The sequence below is a fragment of the Vespa crabro genome, chromosome 2 (assembly GCF_910589235.1).
Source record: "Vespa crabro chromosome 2, iyVesCrab1.2, whole genome shotgun sequence".
In the NCBI taxonomy this organism is placed as follows: Eukaryota; Metazoa; Arthropoda; class Insecta; order Hymenoptera; family Vespidae; genus Vespa; species Vespa crabro.
In genome coordinates, this window is record NC_060956.1 from 20885695 (window position 1) to 20909472 (window position 23778).

Here is a 23778-nt window from a genome sequence, read left to right on the forward strand (position 1 = left end):
AATTAAATGATTACAAGTTTTCTATGAGTAGTTTCAAATTAAGTTTTTTAAACGTCGTAGAACTTCGTCGTATTTTAATCGAGAAAAGAAAAAAACGAGATTAAAATTTATCGTAACATTCTCCATTTTATTATTATTATTATTATTATTATTATTATTATTATTATTATTATTATCATCGCCTATTCAAAGCTTTCTCTACAATATCTTCGTTGCAAGTTCCTTTTTAATTTTTTTCTCTCTCCATAATTTATTTATTTACTTATTTTCTTTTTTTCATTCTTTTTCTTTTCCTCCTTTTATCTCATCTTTCCTCTGTAATACAAAAGATTATACCGCGAAGATAAATATAAATCATTCTTGGCAAATGTAACCGTTCTTTGTGATTAGACGAATGGATCTTACGGTTCTCTCACCGAACGTAGAGAAGTACAAATTATCTCGCGACAATACGAGACTGATTCGTGTCAGGATAATTGATCGTTATTCAAAACGATTTTCAACGACAGATGTCTATATATATATATATATATATATATACACACAACACACATATACATAGATACGAATATATATCTATATAAAATGAAATAGATTCTGTTCGTTAGTTGCGTGCATTAGTAAAATATACTTCCGTGTATTTTAATACTTATTTATATAATAGGTAGATCACATTCTCGTTTCTAAGTATCGTTAATTGCAAATAGAGAATTGTCGTTAATTAAAGAAAAAAAATATATATATATATCGGATGGATTATCATAACGAAACGGACTATTAAAAGTGTACTTTTTTTTTTCTTTTCTCTCTCTCTCTCTCTCTCGTTATTCTCTGATGTCTCTAATCCTGCGTCATTTGATCTAGAAAATGAAACTGGCGTTAATAAATTTATAATTGCAATGAGTCAACGTTTCTACGTATATATTTGATATACATGTTTCTTGTCAAGATATCCCTATGTAAAGAATAACGGAGCACGACTAACGGAAAACCCAATGATTCGATGCGAATGATTTCAATGAAGTGCAGTACCGATCGATCGATCGATCGATCGATGATTTCCTTCATCGATCGTGTAAACGTATACGATTACCGATCAGGGAAAGTCAGCTATGAAATATACCGAGCATATGCTATATATATATATATATATATATATATATATATATATATATATTCTATCGAAACTCCATTTAACCATTCTAATCGTAAAAAAAGAAAAAAATCAAAAATCTCTTTTATTCTCTCTCATTTCCTTTTTCTTTTTTTTTTTTTTGTTTCGCTTCCTCTTCTTCTTCTTTTTATTATTTATTCCCGTTTATAAAGTGTGAAAAATCGATCATAAGTTTGTTTAAAACTGAGCTCTCATTGACAATTTCGTTGAAGTGTACATAGAAAAAAAGAAAAAAAAACACATACACACAAAAAAAAGAAAGAAAGAAAAAATAAGGATGAATATAAAATAGTTTAGATTAATCAATCCATTCGATGGAAAGGAGAAGAAATATTGAAATCATCGAGGAGAGTTTGATCGAGCGAGTTTTATCATCACACCCCCCGCCCCACCCACTTGTGCCCTAGTTGTTATCGCTCATATTTTTTATTACGATCTCTTTCTCTCTCTCTCTCTCTCTCCCTCTCTTTCTCTCGATCCTTCTCTTCATATCCATAATACGTACACACACACACACAGACATACACATGCGTACACAGATGCACGAGTATAAAACAAAGGGAGACGCCAGTCACTTTAATCGTTCAAGAACCTTACCGTCGACCTCACCGTTCTTTTCTTTTTTCTTTCTTTCTTTCTTTTTTTTTTTCGGAGAGAGAATGAAATAAAAAATGAATAAAAAAGAAAGAAGAAGAGAACAGAACAAAAAGATATAATAATAATAATAATAAAAAAAAAGAAACAACAGAATTAATGACAAAAGTTTAGCGATAAGATAAAGAAGAAGAAGAAGAAAAATAGGAGGTGGTGGAGGAGGAGGAGGAGGACGAGGAGGAGGGGAAGGAGGAGGAGGTGATTGCTCAGTGAAATGTGTCATGCTTTTGGCAAGCTGAAAAGATCAGTAGAAGGAGATGCAATGAAACAACGAGATCGTTTCCTCCCTCGAGTTTCGATGACATCGGAAAAACGAGCCACTTGCTGGAGAACCAAGTGAGAAGGAGTGAGAAGGAGGGAGAGAGGGAGAGAGGGAGGGAGATATATATATATATATATATATATATATATATATATATATTGACCAGATAGATAGATAGAAAGAAAGAGTGAGATAAAGGGAACACGTCGGCTCCTTTGTCCTCTGCTTTCGATTCGCAGAAACGGCTAGGAGAGAACTCGCGAGGCCGTTCCTTTGTGCCTTCCAAGCAGACCTCTTTTCCTTCTTTTTCTTTTTCTGTTTTTTTTTCTTTTCCTTCTTCTTCTGCTTTATTTTATTTTTTCTTTCTTCTTCTTCTTCTTCTTCTTCTTTTTTTTTTTTTTTTATTTTTATTTCTCCCTCTTATTTCTCTCCACTCGTACAATTCTTCCTTCCTTCCTTCCTTCCTTCGAGGCTATTCCGACTTCTTCGTTAGATGGAATAGAGAAGTTGGTCTAACTGGTTGGTAGAGTCGTTCGAATAACGAGGACCTTTTCGTGTTACGATGAAACGGTATTAAAAAAGACGCTTCTGCTTTCAATTACCCTGCCATTAGCCGATTTTATTCTACTTCTTCTACTTGTTATTTTTCTTCTTCTTTTACTTCTTGTTGTTGTTGTTCTTCTTCTTCTTCTTTCGTTTTCTTCCTTTTTTTCTTTCTTCCTTGCTCCCTCTCCCTCTCTCTTTCTTTCTTGAAGAAACATGTAGGTGGAGTTTTCAAGCGGAGAGACCGGTCGGTCATCCTGCACCTTCTTCTCGTCGTTACAAAGTCGTCTGGCCTCGTTGGGTTTAGTTCTCGTGAGACTACACTTCTTGACAAAAAGGACGAAAATCATTGAGCCGGTCCTCTCCTCCTTTCCGGGTTATTGACCTTTCTCTCTCTCTCTCTCTCTCTCTCTCTCTCTCTCTCTCTCTCTCTCTTTTTTTCTCTTTCGCTGTCTCTGTCCGCACGTCCATCTTCTTTTTTTTCTCCTTTCTTTTCCCATTTAGCTCCATTGTCCTCTTTCGATAATCGATCGATTGGATCGCTTTTCATAGCTCATCGATAAATATTCTTACAAAATATTTTTATAATCTTCTTGTCACATTGTCTCTCGTACTCATTGAAAATAAGTTTTTTCATTTCTTTTTTTTTTTTTTCTTTCTTTCTTTATTTCCTTTCTTTTTTTTTTTTTCTTTCTTTTATTAACAATTGTCAATCATCATTGATTAATATGTTTTATTTACTGATCGATTGAGTCTATATCTCTCGATGTCTATTTGAAAATTTTTAATTTATTTTATAACTTATGATGATCATATTTTAGTCTCAAAAATTAATCCTTTCTCTCTCACCTCCCCCCCCCTCTCTCTGTGTGTGTGTATGTATGTGTCTTAAAAAATCAGGAAGAAGATCAAAAAAGTATATTCATACTATATATATAAATATATATATATATATATATATATATATATATATATTTTTCGATATAAATGGCGCCATTCAGCCGCAATATTTTTTTCCCTGAGAATAATTTAGCGATCGTTAAGCAGCCGGCCGTGACCATCCAGCGTTATTAATATCTCGATCGAAGAGACTACCAGAAGGAGAGAGATTCCAAATAACTTTTATATTTTTGCACGTTAAAACGAGCGAAGAAAAAGAGATCGAAAGGGAAGAGCGGAATTTGAGATTTCGACGAAAACAAAACGAAACGAAACAAAATAAAATAAAAAAAAAAAAAAAAGAAAAAAAAGAAAAAGAAAAAAAAATAAGGGGAAAAAACAAACCAAACAATCAAACAAACAAACCAAATCAAAAAATTCTCAGATAATTCTCAAAGGATAATCAAAGAAAAAGAAAGATTTACTTTTACATATTCTTTTAACGATGCACGAGAAATCATATCTTCTCTCTTTCTCTCTAACCCTCCCTATTTCTAGCGTCGTGTCTTATTATTATTATAATACTAGGAACGAAGATCTTCGTTTTTAGAACGTACACAATTGTTTGTTCTTTTTGGATAACCATGACCTCGAATCTTAAAGAAACTCCTTTCCCCCTCCTCTCCTCCCCCACCTCGAGTTTTCTTTGAATCGATAATAGTGAAGAAGTTTTGCGAGGAATGAAAAAGAACGAGACAGTCATCGAGTTATCGAGAGAAGTCGTACGATATCATTTCTCTCTCTCTCTCTCTCTCTCTCTCTCTCTCTGTCTCTCTCTTTCTCTCTCTCTTCTTCGACTTCGCTCATTGATTAATATGAGAAGAACGAATGAAGTTGCTCAAACGTATGTATGTACGTGTTGTTCTCCTCAGTTGAATCAACTCGTTGATGATGCGTTGCACATCTTCGTTGTTTCGATAGGAACGTTAGATTCTCTTCTCTCTCTTTCTTTTCCTTCATCTCCTCCTCCTCCTCCTCTTCCTCCTTTACCCTCGTCAACCTCCCGCAACGAAGCGGAGCACCTTCCTTCTCTATCCCTATATGAAGTCAGCTGGCTCTCACTCGGCTACTTTCCGTGCGAGAAAGAAGCTTTCTCGGCTTTTGTCGGCGTCGAAGCTCGAAGCACGGTACTCGAGTGCAATCACCTCGTGCATCCGAGTCTCCTTCTTTGACCGTATACGTGTGTATTTTGTATCTATATACGTAGTTATATATATATATATTTATTTATTTATTTATTTATTTATTTATTTATTTATTTATTGTATATAATGTTGTAGATACTCTAGGACATTGCTAGCTCACGTTAAATATCCGTGATAAACACGTATTAATTGTTAAAGCTCAATTTGTTATTACAATTTTATTCACATTTGATATATATATATATATAACAAGTTAATTAATAATAGAAACATTTCCTAGACTGTAAATTTTTGTAATAAGACAATACATTTATAAATATATTATTATGAATATATAAGTACTTAATTACTTACTTTAAACGATATAAGCGATTGATAAAGTTCGATCGATTTAATATTCGATTAAAAATGAAATGAAAAAAGAGAATGATTTTTTGTTCTTCCTTTCTTTTTTTTTTCTCTTTTTTTTCTTTTTTTTTCTCTTTTTTTTTCCTTTAAACAAACCCACAGGAACATTGTCCACTCGTGATCGATCGGTGTTGCTTCGTGTCATTCAATTATCGCCTCTACGCGTTAATTATTCGTTTCGGTCGTTCCTCTCTCTACCATAGAAAGAGAGCTCCCGAGGGATCTATCGGAGAGAGGATTCAAAGTTTTGCGCATGACACGCACGTACGATCACCCTCGTGCACGCCGAGGGATAACCAACGGGAGAGAAAGAGAGAGAGAGAGAGAGAGAGAGAAAGATACAGAGAGACAGACAGGCAGAGAGAAAGAGAGAGAGACTCTGTATACTACCCTCTCTCCGGTTACCCTCCCGACCACCCTCCTCCGGCTTCCCTTATGCGCCACGGACCGTATAAGAACCTTACGCCGCGTCGTTCTTTATTCAAATTCCTCGTTGAGTTCGCGCGAGCCGGAACATCGGCCGGCTTTTCTTCGCGTCGCTGCGCGGAAAGTCTCTCTTCGCCTAATCGCCTAACAACCTAAAGTAGACACCGTTCTAATCTTTCGTCTCTCTCTCTCTCTCTCCCACTCTCTCTCTCGCCTGTCTATTTTCCGTCTATCTATCCCCCTTTTCTCTCTTTCTCTTTGTTTCAGAAAAAAAAAAAAAAAAAAAAAAAAAGAAAAAAGAAAAAAAAAATTCGTCTCATTACGTATCCTCATATCGAGGAAAAAATTTTCTTTTTTTCTTCTATTATCTTTATTTTTTGTTAGTTTTCTTTTTCTCTCTCGTTTTCTCCAACGAGCGTTTCCAAATACAATTTTGAATTCACTTATTCATGCTCGACAAATCATGTTATTAAGTAGTTTAATAATTATTTGAGAATTCATGACAAATCTTCGGATTGGTGATTCATTAAAGTGATCGTAGTATTTTGTTTCTCTCGATGTCTCCAAATGTGATTATTTTTATTTATTTTTTTCTCTTCTTTTTTCTTTCTTTTTTTTTCTTTTTTTTTTCTTCTTTTATTTATTATTCTTTAACGTGTGCTTCCAAATCGAATTAAATTCGTTTCTTCGTATTCGACGATCGTGTTGTAAAGATAACAATAATATTATTTTGAAGTTCGTTTTTAATAAGGAAAAATTTTACGACCATTGACTACAGCCAAGAGGATCTTTTTGAAAAGAAAATTTACCGATCATCAACATTTCGTTCGTGAAAGTGTGTTCGTTCGTGTGATAAAGAAAGAATAGACAGATAAGTCGACGGATTTTCTCGGTCATTGACTTTGCTAACGAGCCCAACGTCCAAAGTTGTTCCGTCCGTCTTCTTCTTTTTTTTCTTCTTCTTTAGTTCTTCCTCTTCCTCTTCCGTATTTTACGCTTTTCTCTTCTCTCGCCCTAACAAAAGTCGACTGCGGCTTGTGAAAGAAAACTGGAGAGATAGAAAGAGAGAGAGAGAGAGAGAGAGAGAGAGAGAGAGAGAGAGAGAGAGAGAGAGAGAGAGAGACAAAAGAGTACGTACGTAGCATGTAATTGGTCCACCAACGCGTTTTCGCACCTTCTTGACCTCGATTTTGTTAATGTAAAAGCTACATTGAGAGAATACCACGTACACAAATATATATATATATATATATATATATATATATATATACATATTAATAAATATATATATATATATAGTTATGTAAATCTTTAATACATATGTATATATATAAAAGTAAAACTTTTTTTTTCCTTTAATTTTTTTCCCTCAATCGTATTCGTTTCGAGTCAACGACTTTTCAAAGTTGATCTTAGTCAAAGTTGAACGATATTCATTTCAAACAAAGAGAGAGAGAGAGAGAGGAAGAGAGAGGAGGAGAGAGGAAGAGAGAGACTTATCTTTCCTTCGACTTTCTTTTCTCGTCCATCGAGTCTTGTTGTCAGTGTAAAGAAGAGAAAAGCTAAAGTCTGTGATCCGGTTCGACGCTTTAATTCACCTATATGGAAAGGAACGAAGTTATTAGTAATGCTTGTTCAACGTCCAACACGATTTACTCTCACGAATGACACACATTTGTAAATTTATTTCTCGACGATCGACGACAACGACGATAACGTTGACGACGACGAAAAACAAGAAGAAGAAGAAGAAAGAGAAAAAGTGGAAAAGGAGGAAGAAAAAGAAAGGAGTAGAAGTAGAAATAAAACGAGACGAATATCGAAGTCATGACAGAGAATGAAAATGAACGAAAGAGGATGATTACGATTTGTTCAGGAGAGAGAATCGTAAAAATGTCGACGATCCTGTTAAGCTGTATGTCGAATTGCTTCCTCGATGGAATTGGAAAGTTCGAAGGTGCAGACGGTATTATAGATGAACGTTCATTATAAAAATTTTAACAGGATATAGCAACGTAATCGCGTTTAGCTTTCATCTTTCGTAGGATAATAATATGTCATTTAATTATAAATCAATCTCTTTAATTCTCGAGAAAGTCATTTGTCTTATTCGTATTATTTATTTTCCCGATCGATTATTACATACATACATGTATTGTACGTAATTATTTATTTACATAAATATTATTCAGGATAAATAAACGTGTTCAAATTTTATTGATATATATATTTGTGATAGGTAAAGTAATGATAAAATCGGCACGAATTTTTCGGACAACTTGATATATATATATGCCTATCTACGTATAGGATAGGAACGAAGAAATCATTGTCTCTTTGTCTTCAAATAGCCGACCTTGCGAGAAGAACTAAGAGCCCTTTGGTATCGTGCCAATTTCTCTTAGTCGATTGTTAAAACGTATTTAATCGATATTTCTACGTCCGTATAACGTGCTGATAAAAGATTCTCGAACGATCGGGAAATATCTTTTTCAAGGTTTCACATTGATAATCCGAGACGGATCATTTACAATAATTCAATGAATCGAGTTTATACATAGTTATAGATATATATGTACGTCATACAGATTTCGCAATTCGAATTCAACAATTTTTTTTTTTCTGCGAAAAATCGAATATGCCCTTTTAACAAAATCAAGTTTGTTTCTTTTACAAAATTATTATCGTTTCTTTTTTCTTTTCGTTTTCTTTTTTTTTTTTTTCAATTTATAAAACAAAATGTAACGAAAGAATTTTTTTGTAAAACAAAAAAAAAAAGAAAGAAGAGGGGTAAAAAAAAAAACATGCCACTCGAAGGTAAAATTTCAAATCATCAAGCTTGTCGAAAGCTTTGAAATCTGAACAATCGACGATCCAATGAAAAATCTATACATCGAGTTTTATATATTATTGCAAGAACAATAATAACAACAAAAATTTACTCCTTCGCCGCAGATCGTAAGAATTCCAGGGAAAATTTAAACGTCGATACGTATAACCTAAATATGTCTGTAGGCTATGATGCATTTAATCGATAATAAAATTGTACCGATTTAACTTTATCGCACGAGAGAAAAATAATAATATACGCTTGTATAAATTACGAATGTCGTATTTCGAATTAATCGACGAATGTAATATTAAATGAATATTTTTAATAGATCTTTTCGTATCAAGCAAATATAAGATTTTGTATTTCTTAAAGAGAAAAATTTACAATTTGATTAAACCTTTCATAGCAAAAGTTTATAAGAAGATAGATTTTGTCGGGACGATGTGCTCGGGAGAAAGAAGAAATGAAGAAAAGGGAATAAAATTAATTTGCGAAAAGTTTGCATTCGATTCGAACAAGATTGAATCTCGAGTGAAAAATCTGTTTCAACGTGGCTCGTTTTCTTTCATTCATTCATTCATTCATTCTTTCTTTCTTTCTTTATTTCTTTTTTTTTTTTTTTATTTTTTGTTTTAATTTCTCTATTTACTTTGTTACAGGAATGCACTGCCTAGGTGCGGTGACAGGAAGCACTCCCAGCCCAAATGGGGCTGGTAGTCGAGGCGGTATTCTTAGTATGTTCCGAGCTCTTGGAGTCCTTGTATGCGAAGGGAGAATCCAGGGTCCTCCGCGTGGCTACAAAGAGGGTCCCCATTGTGCGCCGCCCATGCAACCTTTCCCAAACAACCACGTCTGCGAAGAGGACAATTATTTGGTGAGTCGTTTTGTGAAGTCACGTCTTCGTTAAAAATCTGAACGGGACCACCGACCTTCCTTTTTCGTTTTGTAATTTCGTTTTGTGACATTAAACGTTTCGAATGAACAATAGAAAAAAATATTCAAGCGTGTATATACACATTTATTTATTTATTTTTTTTTTTTTTTTTTTTTTTTTTCTATTTTTTGTTCCCTAGGGGGATTTATTTTCATTTTTTCTTTTTTTTTTTTTTTTTTTTTCCTTCTCTCAAATGAAGGAATCTCAAAATGATCGTTTAAATGGATTTGATCATTAAAGCAAGTTCTACTCGCATTTCTGTGGTAGAACAGATGGTTGTACATTTGCACGTTGTACGATCGTAAGTACAATTCCAGGAAAGGACGGGTCACGCGAGACGATGAATCGCACTCTATACCTTCTTTGCAGAGATATATATGTGTATATATATATATACATATACATATATATATACATATATATACATATATATATATATATACATAGATGGGCGCTTATACATGACTCACGATTCACGACTCGCATTACTCTCGCATTGTCAGACCACGCGTGTCTCCGATCTCTCTTGGTTTTCAACGAACGATAGTTCAGTTTACGAGGAAAAGCAGAAACGCGACATCGCGTGGTGATGATGGTGATGGTATTAGTGTTAGTGGCGATGGTGGTTTCTGGTTAAGAGAAGCCAACGTACGAGTTCTAAACCAAAAGAATTTTTGGATATCGAATTCGATGGCGTTCGTTGTAATTGGAGCTCTTCCGAAGGATCAAATTTTATTCGATAACTTTCGGGATTGGTCCGAAGTCCGGTCTCTTAACCACCGATATCGATATCGATAAACTCGACGATAGATTTAAGGTTACATATAATTTGTCTCGATTTGCCCTCTCTCTCTCTCTTTCTCTCTCTTTCTCTCTTTAATTGATATGATTTCTACTATCGGTACAGTGCGACCGGTATCTTGTCCTAGTTCGAGAACTCGCCGATCGAACTGCGATCGGATCGTTCCTATGCGTCGAAGTACTACTCTGCAGCAATTGTCAGTGCGGCTTGGCAAAAGCTACCAGCAAGCACCCAATTTGTCCTGTACCGTCCTTATCCATCTCACCATGGCAACAAACTTCGGAACTTTTGCTCGAGTATTGGTCCATTTGCGTTGTACCAAGCAAGTAAGTTCACTTATTATGTATATATATTAATTTTTATATTTATTATAAACATTGAGTTTATATATTTTTTTGAATATAATTAACACGATGATCATCTATCCGTTTCGCAGGAGCCCGGAAACGATGAATTTCCAAGGACTTTATCAGGCAGTCCGTTCTAGATTACACTTTAGCCAAGTTGCCGCCTGGTGGTCCAGAAGCAACGGGATAGAACCGAATTACGTTGCAACAAGAGTCGTGCCGTACAATGAGGATAATCTAAGGAAATTTCGGGACTCGCCGGTCGAACATACTTTTCCTCTAGCTGGTAACGGCGACGGAAGTTCCATCAAGGTGAGATACTTTTTTTCCTCTTGTTGCTTCACCTTTTCTCTCTCTCTCTCTCTCTCTCTCTCTTTTTCTCTCTCTTCAATTTTCATGAAAAAAAAAAAGAAAAGAAAAAAAAAATTAGCACAGATGTTATTTTAGCAGACGCTAGTGCCGCTCGAAATATATGTTATTTTCGGATATGGTCCATCTCCCGATCTCTGGATCAGATGCGTGCACATGGACTTGCACGATTTGTTTAAAATATATATATATATATATATATATATATATATATATATATATGTATCGTTTCTGCAAGAAGACAGTTCTATCGTTAGAATTCGAGTCAACGTCTGCATTTTAGATCCTCTTATAGACGTCTCGTGTATGATGTTGCATTTACGTTTTATACTATGTATGTACATACGTAATGCATATATCACGAGAGAGCGTCGGAAGTAATCTGTTATTTCTCGCGAGATCCAAAGAGCGAGATCACAGCGTCCATTGAACCATTGACGATATACAGGGTGTTCGATGCGAATTGACGTCGCTACCAAGACCTTTGCGTTTCGTCTCCTCGACTAGTGTCTACGAACGAGATATCGAATACGTTTCGTCCTTTTGGAAATCGATCATCGATGCTTCTCAAAGACATCGACAACGGATCTGCTCCGTCTTGATAAAGATATCGCATCACCCCGTACATCCGCATGGTGGTTTCTCGTGAACGAACCGTATTACCTTCCTCGCTTCTATTTTAGTGCCCGAGGACACTAACTATACCTACTTTTAACCAGCAGATGAGTCACCGGCTACCCAATCTTGTACGAGCGGTGTGAGTGCATTTAATGGACCTGAAGAGGATTTGTGCTGTAAATTTTAGGTCACCGTTTGGGCATTGCCACGGATGGAAGAGGTGCCGATACTTAGCTGCTCGTTACATCCGACGAAAGAGAAAGACGAGGAAGGTGTCGCTAGGGCGCTAACTCCAACCAAAACGATTCCCGTGGTATCGACGAACACTTCGCAAAACTCCGACGGCCTCGTTATGCCGGGTGAGTAATATAAAAATAAAAACGTAATAGATCGTCCCGTATCTACTTATCTCTCTTTCTCTCTCTCTCTCTCTCTCTCTCTCTCTCTATCTTTCTATTCCTTTCTGAACGACGATCGGATAATATCAAAAGTCGTTTCGGTTGAACGAGACGATAATCGAATGTTTGTCTGTATGTTTAAACAGTACTGCTGGACGATAGGCTCCATACACCATGCAACAAGCCAGGCAAACATCATTGTCGTTGCGAGGAAGAAGATGCTTCTCCGCCTTCCCCATCGATCGCCAGGCCTATTGGCGAGAGAAAACGTCGTAGATCCCTTCCTTGTGGTCCACCGGATGTTAGTCCTAGCGTAACGTTTCAGGCTATGCCACTGCCGGCCGTCCGGGAGTCAAGTGTACGAGAGCAAAGAGATAACGATCGTTTGATAACAAGTTCGAGCTCGAGTTATCCTAGATCATCCTCGGAGATGTTGAATAATCGTGGAGTCACGGCTATAAAATTTTCAAATGGACATCATCAGAATCGGTTCGAGGAGAACACGCTTAAGAGTCGTAATAATCTAAATTCTGACAATCTCGAGCGTTGCTTTAAGACACAGTTGAGTATCGAGGAACGAGATGGTAACGTTGAAAAACGTTACAAGCTTACACTCGAAAACACGATGAACGGTGCGGAAGCGAAATCGTGCGAATTAGGAGAAGAGAAAACGCGACGATCGGAGAAAGGATGTGGTGGTAGTGGCTGTGGTAATGAAGGTGGTGGTGGTGGTGGTGGTGGTGGTGGTGGCAGTACCGGTGGCGGATTTCGTAAGAACATTAATTGCACTGGCACACCGGCTGAGAGTAAATCGATGGAAAAGAATGGTCTCTTCGAGAACCTCATACCATTTAATTCTTCCTTACCGTGGTCATTCGTCGAGTCTTGGAACAATAGCGGTGCCAATGGCAAGTGCGGCTTTCAGAGTTTACGAGGACCAAAGGAAGGACGTTTTAATGGATCATCGAGAATGTATTCCGTGCCTGCACCACCTGTGATAGATCCCTTCAAACGAGCTACGCCTTTCCACGAATCCAATCCAGGACCTTCTACGTACGAGAGCACATATATCAAATCTAAGCAAGATACTTTTGAATCGCCCTGTACGGTACACCAAACTCGATCGAAATCCTCGATAAATGGTTTCGGATGCGGCGATTGTAAGGAAACATTTAGGAACGATGAGAATCCAAGATGTCGTGGGAAGCCTAACAAAGATTTGAATCAGATGATGTCGAAGCTGTCTTTCCCGGATGGACAACAATCCGAGAAGGACAAGGCAAAAGAGGAAGGTGGTATTCTGGATTGGTTTACCAGGGTACCTAGTCGTGTTCTTGGAGTTTCACCTAACAATGGTTACGTTGAAAATAGTAAAGCCAAAGACACGAACTTGAAATCTCAGGATCAGCATGGTAACGAGGTCAAGTTTAAAAACTGCAACTTGGAACTTAGCCAGCGTGAATTCGACGAAGTTTTGGCGGTGTTAAGAGCCAGGACACCCTCCGGACGTAAGAGGACTCCTTTGAAAACCATCAAGAGACGCGATAGATACGAGAAATCCCTCGAGGATGGCTCCTTCGAAAAGCCTTCGACTAAGTTTCCTACCAATTTGGATTCCAATGAATATCTTGTTGTCAATCACGTGGATGCACGGATTAAACCATGCGAGAATTGTAATCACAGGTATTGCAAGAAAAACGAGCATCGATTAGCCGACAAAAGCGTCGCATTAGATCGCGTTTATGGAAGTAAAAATATTTATAATCCAACCCACGAGAGGCAGAACAAACTAGGAAATTATATGAACGACGAATTGAAAAGCGATAAATCTTGCGTAACGGACAAACGTGTGAGTGCTAATCCAGTCGATTGTTTACAAAGTGTATCGAATAAGGCAGATGTATTATTGGGGGCCATATTGCGAACAAACAAGGATCGGAAAGGTCTGTCGGATATTTCCAATGGGACCAGATCTCAAATTGCCACGTTGAATGCAAAAACCGATAACGAAACTAATTCTAGGTTGGAACAGTCAAATTCGATCGGGAAACTCGAACATGATTTGAGAATCGCACCATACGAAGACGACAAGTCGTTGCCGTTGGCATTGAATAAAAAATTCAATCGTTTTCGTCAACTCTTTAAAAAGGAACAAGAAAGGAAGGCGACGGAAGATAATCTTCAACAGCAACAACAACAACAACAACAACAACAACAACAACAGCAACAACAACAACAACAACAGCAGCAACAACAACAACAACAACAACAACAACAACAACAAGCACAACAATGCGTACGAAATTCTTCTCAACGTTTAAACAGTATGAATTTAAATTTGTCTTGCAATAACATTCAGACTGGTAATTCGGTTGACAATACGACACGTAATTTGAGAGAGGTCAAAATAAAGAGAAAAATAGATTTTTCGAATTTTCCGGAGGAGATAGGAAGGATCGAGGAACGATCAGAATCGTCGTCTTTAGATTCTAGTACAAATGGCGCACATCAAAACTCAAGGATACATAGTACAAATTACAAGGAGGATCATCGTAGTAACGTCTGCAACAAGGGAGATCCCATGAACAGGCTGTACAGTACAAATCAAATTAAAAAGGACGATTACGAAGATGAACACGGAGATCAAACTAATCGAGATAATAAAGCACATAATAATAAAGATCCTGTTCCATCCGCCGTTAAAATTACGCCGGTCTCTTTGCAAAACAGTTTCTCGTCTTCCAAAATACGAAATAACAATCACAAGGCCGGCTTCAGCAGTAGCAATACCGAGGACGATGAGACACTCGACAAAGCTGTTCCTTCGGCGATCGAGCAAGAAAGGTTTCGAAGGTCTTTGGAGAACGCGGCGTCAATGGTATTCCACAGTAGGACTGGTTTGCCCCTTACATCGAGTCCTGCCCCATTGAGAAGAGGTAGCTGCTGTTTCGACTATGACAGTAGCTTGAATTCCGTTTCCTCGAAAAGAAGGTATGTAAATATAAACGAACATCAGGAAGCGGATTAATTTTCTTAAAACAAACTTTCTAATATATTCGTTTTATCCTTTAAGAATGATTTTTCTATCTTTCTTTCTTTTTTTTTTTCTTTTTTTTTGTCTTTCTTTGTTTCATTAGTGCGCTCTTTGAATTGAATACACCACCAAGTCCAGGTGCGGTCTCGTTGGAGGAGACCGATCGAGAAACAGAGAATGCATGCGAAGGCGAAGAACCACCGAGAAGACGTTCGACCTCACGAAACAGGCCACAGAGTCATGCTCTCTTAGGTAGCTTCGAGGAATCAGCTTTGAACGGTAGACTCGAACCAGTATCGACTGTTCACGGGTTCACAGCGGAACTCGGTGCAAGTGGTTCCTTCTGTCCTAAACATCGAAAGCTTCCAGTTACTGTGTTCTTCTATACTCTCGGGGACAATGACAAAGTCTCTACACCGTACCTCGTACGTATCAATTCTTTCCATAATAAACTATCTCAGCTTACAATATTCTTTCCTTTATTATAGGCTCATATTAATCTAGGAAAGAAGGGTTATCAGGTACCCAGAAGTGGTACTATTCAAGTGACCCTACTCAATCCATTGGGTACAGTTGTCAAGATGTTCGTAGTTCTGTATGATCTTTCCGACATGCCACCACGATCTCATACTTTTTTACGTCAAAGAACTTTACGGGATAAAACCCTACGCTACCTCGTACATCTTAGGTATAAATATACTCTATAGCATTCCTTTATCCTTAAACTTTCATTAATATCAATGATATTATTTATATCTAATTTGTTTTTTTTTTTTTTTTCTTTGTTTCTTTTTTATAGATTCATGTCCGGGAAATCAGGCAGGATTTATCTACACACTGACATACGTATGATCATTTGCCGCAAGTCCGATGTAGATACAGCCTCGGATTTTGGATCAGAACCACCAAAGGAACTTAGAAGTTATATTCATGGTCCTACAAATCCAAAATTTTCACCAAGGTGCTGAGCCACGTGGCTCTTTCCATGGGGTTGCTGCCGATCGCTCCGCCCACCTAGTCCCCTTCATGTCGAGGTTTGATTCGCTATGTATGTGACTGCGAGAAGAGGAAACTAAAAGATCTTGTTTTGTTTCTGTTTTTTTTCTTTCTTTCTTTCTTTCTTTCTTTCTTTCTTTTTTTCTTTCTTTCTTTTTTTTTGTTCTTCTTCACACACACACACACACACACACACACACGCGCGAGAAAGTGGGATCACGTATTAGAAAGAATTTGACGTTGGTACACTAAGAGAGATAATAATAATAATAATAATAATTATAATTATAATAATAATAATAATAATAATTATTATAATAATAATAATAACAATAACCAATTTGAAAGCTATAGGAGAGTTGATCATATTTACGATCCTTCTCTCTTATTTATGGTATGTTTAAAATATATTTGTGACGTGGGATGTGCTTAGTAGCATTAGCTTGCGATAGTTTCTTCTACATCAATTTTGTTTCTCTCTTTTTTTTCTTTTGGTATTTTTTTTTTTTTTTGAAAGAAGAGAAGTTAGGGATGGCGTGTTGCAAAGTTGGTATGTGTTTTACTCGTTTAAGTTAATATCTGTTACATAGAAGATTGAACGATTAAAATGTTTTCGTTTTATTCTACTCGTGATATTTGAGTGTATTGGAAAAAAAAGTCATAGTACGTTTAGATTTGCACGTAATCGTTAGATTCGCATAACTTTCGATTCTTTTCGCTCAAAAATATGTTTTTCTATCAACGTTATTAGTTTCATCCCTATCTTTTTCTTTTTTTTTTTTTCTTTTTTTAAATCGTTGAGTTTGTAACAATTGTGAAGATTTTAAAAAAGGAAAAGGAAAAAAAACGCAAAAAAGAAAATAGGACAAAAAAAAAGGAAAAAAAAAAAAAAACTATTACTTTCGTTTTATTTCCAAAATATCAGAATTTGTCGCAAGCTATATGATCTCCTTGGGAAGTCTCATTCTTTCAATTTATCTCTGTAAATATAGTCTAATGTAAAGTCAACTAAGATTTCTTTTTTTTTAATGGGATAATACTGCCATCTATGTGTGTAGTAACCCTAAACGAGGAAGAAACGAGTGATAAAAATGGGAAATATCAAAATATCGGACCTCTCGTTGAGATATTTTTATCTAATATATACATATAGTAGAAAATTATAAATTTGTGATATAAATGTGTTCTTTATAAATGAATTCGATTTATTCGGTGTTAAATTCAAATTAAATTAAACGTTTCATTTTGTTTTGTTTTTTTTTTTTTTTTTTTTTTTTTTTAATTTTATTATTATTTCTATGTTTATTTTTTTTTTTCTTTTTAATATTATAGACAAACGGAGAGTAATATATATATATATATATATATATATATATATATATATATATATATATATTTGAGAATAATATATATACATATATATATATATTACACACACATATATATATATATATATATATATATATATATATATATATATATATATATATTATTCTTTTTAAAGAGTAGGCAAAATCTTTCCCTTTTGGCATGAATTGCTTTCAGGGAGTGGCCTGGTAATGTGATATTTCCTTATTATAAAGAGGAATCATTATTTACACGTATAAACAGAACACAATTCTTGTGTCCGTAGCACTGTGATGAATATTTTGATAGACTACGAAGAGTAATTATTGTAAAAGAAATATTTGAGTAGATCATATGTTTTAGAAATAATTATATTAACGTCGTATGAGAAACATAATGTAGAGATATAGCTAATCACACTACGATTCCATACTATGTGTCATTGTGATATGGTGTACTATTTCGTACCCATATCGAATAACTAATTACTTTTTTTCCTTATCTTCTCTATCTCTAACTCTATCACTATTCCTCTTTAAATCGAATTAGAATGAATCAATTTTTTGCTGCGATGGTATAGAAATTTGTCGATAATCGAATAAAATTTAAAAAGAAATATAAATTCGATTTGTGTGAAATTTTATTTTTGTATCATGATATGTTGACGTATACGAATTCATGAATATTAATTTTAACGTTAGATTGTTTCTCACTTTATAATGGAAACTTATCTGTGTGTTTTTTCTCTTTGTTTTTGTTTTCTCTTTTCTTTTGTTCTTTCTTTTTCTGTTTATACGTGAGAGTTAAAGAGCATTTAAAAATATTAGACAAAAGAAAAAGGAAATTATATATATATATATATATTGTATCAGAATCATGATTAATATAATTTTAAAGCGACGCGAATATCTCGTATGTATGAACGTTGAATACAAGTGCAATTTTTTCTGATACTCTGTAATCTTATAATTTTCTCCCATTTTTATTATTTTTTTTTTTTTCCATTTTTTTCTTCTTTTTTTTCGTTTTCGTACGATTTATTTCCTGGCGTTTTCTATCTGAAATATTGTGCAGCGAAAGAATGTCGATAAAAAAAAAAAAAAAAAAAAAAAAAAAGAAAAAAAGAAAAAAGAAAAAAAGAAAAAAAAGAAAAAAAGAAAAAAAGAGGAAAAAAAAAGAAAGAAAGAAAAGAAAAGAATATGACACATTTGTGATATGAAAAAATATTGATTAAATTAGTAGACGCATTGTTTTGATCTGTAGTAGTGATTTATGCATGTCCCGATTAAATCACAGACCAAAGAAAGAAAGAATAAAAGAAAGAAAGAAGGAAGGAAAGAAATAAAGAACGATAAAAAAAGAAAAAAGAAAAGATAATAATGAAAACTGTGATTTATCACTTGGAATCAAGAAAATTTTACAATCTGTAGTGTGTATGTCAATGAATTGTGGGGTATAGTACCACTGCCATATGCTGTATATGTATACTATAGCATAGATAACAAGTAGTATCTTCATTGAACTTCAATAATATTACTCTCTTTTTTGCAATGACACCTGGTCATGTTCTTTAATATCACAAATCACAAACAGTGGATGAATATATATATATATATATATATATATATATATATATATATATATATATATATATATGAATTTTAATGTTAAAAAAAAATGAAAGAAAAAAGAAAAAAAACTATTTGACGATTCCATGCTAATTATTTCCTGATCACTCAGATGCTTAATATAGCTGTGTAAAATTTCATTATAAAAATGTATTTAATTTTCATACGACAACAACAACAAGAACAACAACAACAACAACAAAACATGCAATCTTAAAAATACCTCTTGAACTTGTACGTATGATGATAAACAATAAACAAGATTGTATTTTTCGAGTTAAAAAATGACGAATCGTGTACTCTTTTTGGATATAGAAAAAAATGCTAATAAATATTGTGATAAATTAAACGCGAGTGATATACATAGATGTAGTTTCATATATGAAGTTACAGTAACATACATATTTCCTTGTTAACGACGACAAAATACTTTTATAGTGCCAAATTTAAAGGAAAAAAGAAAGAAAAGAAAGAAGAAAAAAAAATATTCGAAACCTTAAAGATCATTGTTTTGTTTAATTGCGTCTACGAAATATTTGTAATTTCTTATATTATTTTTTCTTTTTTCTTTTTTTTTTTTCTTTTTTCTTTTTTCTTTTCGTCTGAACTTGACTTTTTCTTTTATATTTATTAACTGAAATTTCTTGCCGTTGGAATAATTTGTTCTTTTTTTTGTTTTTCTTTTTTTTTTATCATTTTTTATTAAGACATTATAATAACAATATATCGAAAGATAAGGCAAACAATTTTTTTAAAAGAAATCTTGATGTGTGTAGTGGCACTTTTATATATATATATATATATATATATATATATATATATATATATATATATATAAAATTGCAAATAATAGAAAGCAAAGGATAATTACGTCATATCGTAAAAAAAATTATGTAAAAAAAAAAAAAAGGAAAAAGAAAAAAAAAGAAACAAACAAAGAAATCAATTGCCGAAACACCTGTACGCATAAATCAAGACAGGTATGTATATAGGAAACACAATTATTTTATAAAATCAAATATTGTTATATCACTAAAATGTAATTTTTATTATTCAAAATGAGAAAAAGATGTACGAGTATATATAGAGGAAATTTATTATTTTCAATCTTGTTATGCATGGCCAAGAAACACATAATAAAAATACAGCGACGTATAAATTCATTGAAAGTTTTAATTACTTACCAACGATAAGAAGCCAAATCCATGTCGAAGTATATATTAATCCCATATATAAAAATTATGAAACCAAAAGAAAAGAAAAGAAAAGAAAAAAAAAGAATCTATTATAATTTCTTTATTAACAATGTTTTACAATATCATGCTATACGCATGAAGATCTCTCTATATGGTTTGTCGTAATAAGTACTATAATCTATGACAATTTTATAATTCATTATTATAATAATTATAATCTATCATATATATATATACATATACAAAACACGGTATTTTTGTGAGCTTGTCTCTCAAATTATATATATTAAAAAAAAAAAGAAAAAGAAAGAAAAAAAAATAAAAAAAATATATATATATATATAAAAAACGAGAATAAAAACAGTAAACCATTTTGAAAATTACAAACGTACACATTCTCGTTTAATTTCGTACGATATAAATTAGTTAGATATTTCTATTTTTTCTCTTTTTTCCCGCGAGTACGTCGCGTTTATATAGACTTTAAAATAAAAGTAAAGGTAAAAATTACAATTTAAAAAAAAAAAAAAAAAGAAAGAAAGAACAAAGAAATAGAATAACGTAAAAAAAAAAGAAAAAAAGAAAAAAAAACTTACACATTTACTAGTAAAAATTCTTTTGGTATTACCACGTACGATACTCCACTTCCGGAAAAAAAAAGAGAAAGAAATTAAAGAACGATATATGATATGATATTTAACAAATAAATGATGGATCTCTGGAATATTATGCTTGTGTTTTTTCTTCTTTATGCCAAGTAATTGTTAAAAAAAAAACTACAGTCCTGTATTTACTTTCGGAATCTTACAAGAACGAAGTTTATCGCATTTTATAAAAACGACAGTTTCTGCAATATCTTGATGAGCTTCCTTCTTATAAAATGTCATTATTAAAAATTGAGGTATCATTGAAAATATTCAACTTTTTCATCATTTATTATTAGATGAATTATTACTATGATAGAAAATACTTTCTGTGTGGGAGACTTAATGCGACTCTCTTCGACTTCATTCGAAGTATATACACGACATACGGGCTACATGTAAAATTATAATTTTAATATTATTACATCCGATATTAGTATCATAGTACTAATATGGTATTAACGATTAACAAGTTTTAGCTGTCTAACAGTTAAAAATTAAAATTGCCTACTACATCACAGTCAGCGTTTTGTGGTTATCATTGTAGAATCCACAAAAGTAATAATGGTTTCTAATATTCACCAATGCCGTTTAAATTTATCCCTTTTTTCTGTTTTTTTTTTTTTTTCTTTTTGGTTGCGATAAAAGAAAAAAACAAAAAATGCATTCTAAGTTATAAAAATGCTCAATACGTCATTGTTAATAAAGTAAGAGGAAAAAAAGATAAATGATCGAGTAAGCAAAAATTATATTTAATTAAGTATATCAATAATTCTTACTTTTTGCTCACTATGCGATCCATCGATGACAATGATTATTTGAAATTGTTACAAAAAAAAAAAAAAAAAAAAAAAAAAAAAAAAAAGGAAGAAATAAATAAAAGTCAGTTGGATACTCTCAGAAATAAGAATGAACAGGTCGAATTATAACTATCAATTGGCAGATCTGTCACTTTGACTTGATATGTAACATCTCGTGATAGCGATGCTTAATGTGTGACGTAAAAATTGAAAAACCTTTTTTTTTTTTCTTCTTTAATTTATACCGTGACTCCATTTCTGACAGGGACTAAGATACTACCAAGATAACGTCCAATGCAGAACTAATAATCAAAGATTTTTCATCTCAGATCGTTAATATCTATATTGCAACTATTGACGTTTTTCTCGTCGAAGCTCATTTCGAGGTATCTAACTGAATGAAAAGAAAAGAAAAGAAAAAAAAAGAAAAAAAAAAAAAATAATAATAATCGGGGTGGTGGGTGGACTACGCGTCATAGTACGAAAATTAATTTGAATAAAACGTCAGGCGTTTTATCAACTCTTTTTTTTTTTTTTTTTTTTTTTTTTCTTTTGAATGAAATAAAATTTCGTTAGCAACGACCGGCCTCCATATCGTGAGGTAATCTATGTCCTTGAGTATAACTCATTCTAAGTTGTCTAGTGGCCATACCGCCACCGCATTGACTGCTCCAATCAGCCGTAGGAACTGGAGTACGATAAAACTTCGAAGAAGTCTTATTGAATATAGGTAACAATTCGTTTGCCTCGTTCGAAAGAGCCTGTGAAATATAGAGAATACTAAATCAATAAGGTCCTTCATTAACTACATATCTATCTACGTAAATAAACATTATATTCTCATTCTTCTCGAATAAGAAATGCGCTTACCTTCAGATAAATGATCGCATCGGTGCCGTAACCTTCGCAGCTGAGCAAAACGATGTCACCATGAAAATACCTAGCGTATAAACGAGATAGAGGAAGACCATAACCATAACCAGCGAGAGGGACGGTATGTGCATCCGACTTGCTTGGCTGAGGCGCGGTACTATACATGTACTTAAAAAGATGATCCATATGCGAACGAGGTATGCCACCGCCACGGTCAGATATCTAATAAAATTCGACAGTGAACTAACCGATTCCTCCGAATCTCCATTCTTTTCATAGTAATCAACTATCTCTCCTAACTCTAATCACCTTCACGCATATATCCTCTTTTCCACGTACAACAGTCACATCGATCGGCGGATAATTGTCTGATTCCGATCCGTGATATTCCATTATTGCTCTCATACTATTCTTGAATATTTCAAAGAGCATGTGATACAAATGACTTGGTACATAAACGATTCGTATTTCGTTACCTCGTTCAAGTTCTAAAAAGAAAATGATAAAAGAATAAATTCATCGTAAAATTACGATTAGGATAATTCATATCTCTTTAATTTTTATATGTTAGAAAGTTCTATTTCGTAATCGGCATATCTTTTTCTATATTTTATCGCATTATTATCTCGAGAAAAAGCTTTATAATACCTATTAAAGAAAATGATACAAATTATCTCGATTTACTTACTAGCGTTACTCTAGAAACAATCAACATTTTTCAAACTTGCCATTATGTTGCTTCACGTTTAATGCCGGACTAGACAGATAATATTGATCGCATAGAAACTGTGCATTCTCGTAGGCATCTTTGATAACACTGATAACATCGCACGACGGATCTATGCATCCTATGTGTCTGCTGTGACCATTCAACAACCCACCAAATAGGAGCGCTGAAATGAAATATTAACTTACATTGATATATTTATTTACATTTATTTGCATGATCAACGAAATTATATCAAAATAGAATAAGTTCAATAAACGTACTGTGTTGATTGATGAGCATACGAATAGAAATTCGTGACATGAAAAATCTATCGAGGAAATACTGGATGCTGTTCTCCGTTTGAATATCAACGTCGTAAGAATCCTTCAGCTCAAGAACACCCTGGGACATCGTTTGGACAACGTCGCTATGCCTGTTTCGGATTTTGATCAAAGCTTGACAAAATCTATGAACAGATAGAGAGAGAGAGAGAGAGAGAGAGAGAGAGAAAGAAAAAAAGAATAAATTGAGAATAGAAATGATCAATGAATATTAATATTTTTAAATGAAATCATAACGGATCTACTCACTTGTCCAAAGTGGTATCGTTAACCTCAGACTTTTCAAAGTGTATAATTTCTTCAAACGAAGTGACGTATAAATTATTTACTATTACGACACTAGGAGTTTTCAATAAAT

The 23778-nt window shown here is 33.7% G+C and overlaps 2 protein-coding genes across 8 annotated transcripts in view; one reads left to right on the forward strand and one right to left on the reverse strand.

The window, feature by feature from the left end:
- Positions 1-16745, forward strand: part of LOC124422282 — a 52250-nt gene extending 35505 nt beyond the window's left edge. For 2 of the 4 annotated variants that reach the window (XM_046958526.1, XM_046958527.1), the window contains exons 2-9: positions 9044-9258; positions 10226-10446; positions 10557-10779; positions 11642-11813; positions 11999-14843; positions 14990-15311; positions 15375-15574; positions 15686-16745. In XM_046958526.1, coding sequence (XP_046814482.1) covers positions 9046-9258; positions 10226-10446; positions 10557-10779; positions 11642-11813; positions 11999-14843; positions 14990-15311; positions 15375-15574; positions 15686-15854 — 4365 coding nt within the window. In that variant the 5' untranslated portion in view covers positions 9044-9045 and the 3' untranslated portion in view covers positions 15855-16745. Of the gene's footprint in view, positions 1-7007; positions 7509-9043; positions 9259-10225; positions 10447-10556; positions 10780-11558; positions 11814-11998; positions 14844-14989; positions 15312-15374; positions 15575-15685 lie in introns of those variants that run through there. The other 2 variants (XM_046958525.1, XM_046958528.1) reach the window with 2 other exon arrangements.
- Positions 16746-20138: 3393 nt separating this feature from the next.
- The window catches only part of LOC124422105 (pyruvate dehydrogenase (acetyl-transferring) kinase, mitochondrial), a 17715-nt gene continuing 14075 nt past the window's right edge, over positions 20139-23778 (reverse strand). For 2 of the 4 annotated variants that reach the window (XM_046958111.1, XM_046958113.1), the window contains exons 2-7: positions 23670-23778; positions 23361-23545; positions 23099-23263; positions 22680-22858; positions 22368-22592; positions 20139-22258 (exon numbers count right to left, since the gene is read on the reverse strand). The exon at positions 23670-23778 is cut by the window's right edge and continues 99 nt beyond it. In XM_046958111.1, the coding sequence (XP_046814067.1) occupies positions 22070-22258; positions 22368-22592; positions 22680-22858; positions 23099-23263; positions 23361-23545; positions 23670-23778 (1052 nt within the window). In that variant the 3' untranslated portion in view covers positions 20139-22069. The remainder of the gene's footprint in view (positions 22259-22367; positions 22593-22679; positions 22859-23098; positions 23264-23360; positions 23546-23669) is intronic. The other 2 variants (XM_046958112.1, XM_046958114.1) reach the window with 2 other exon arrangements.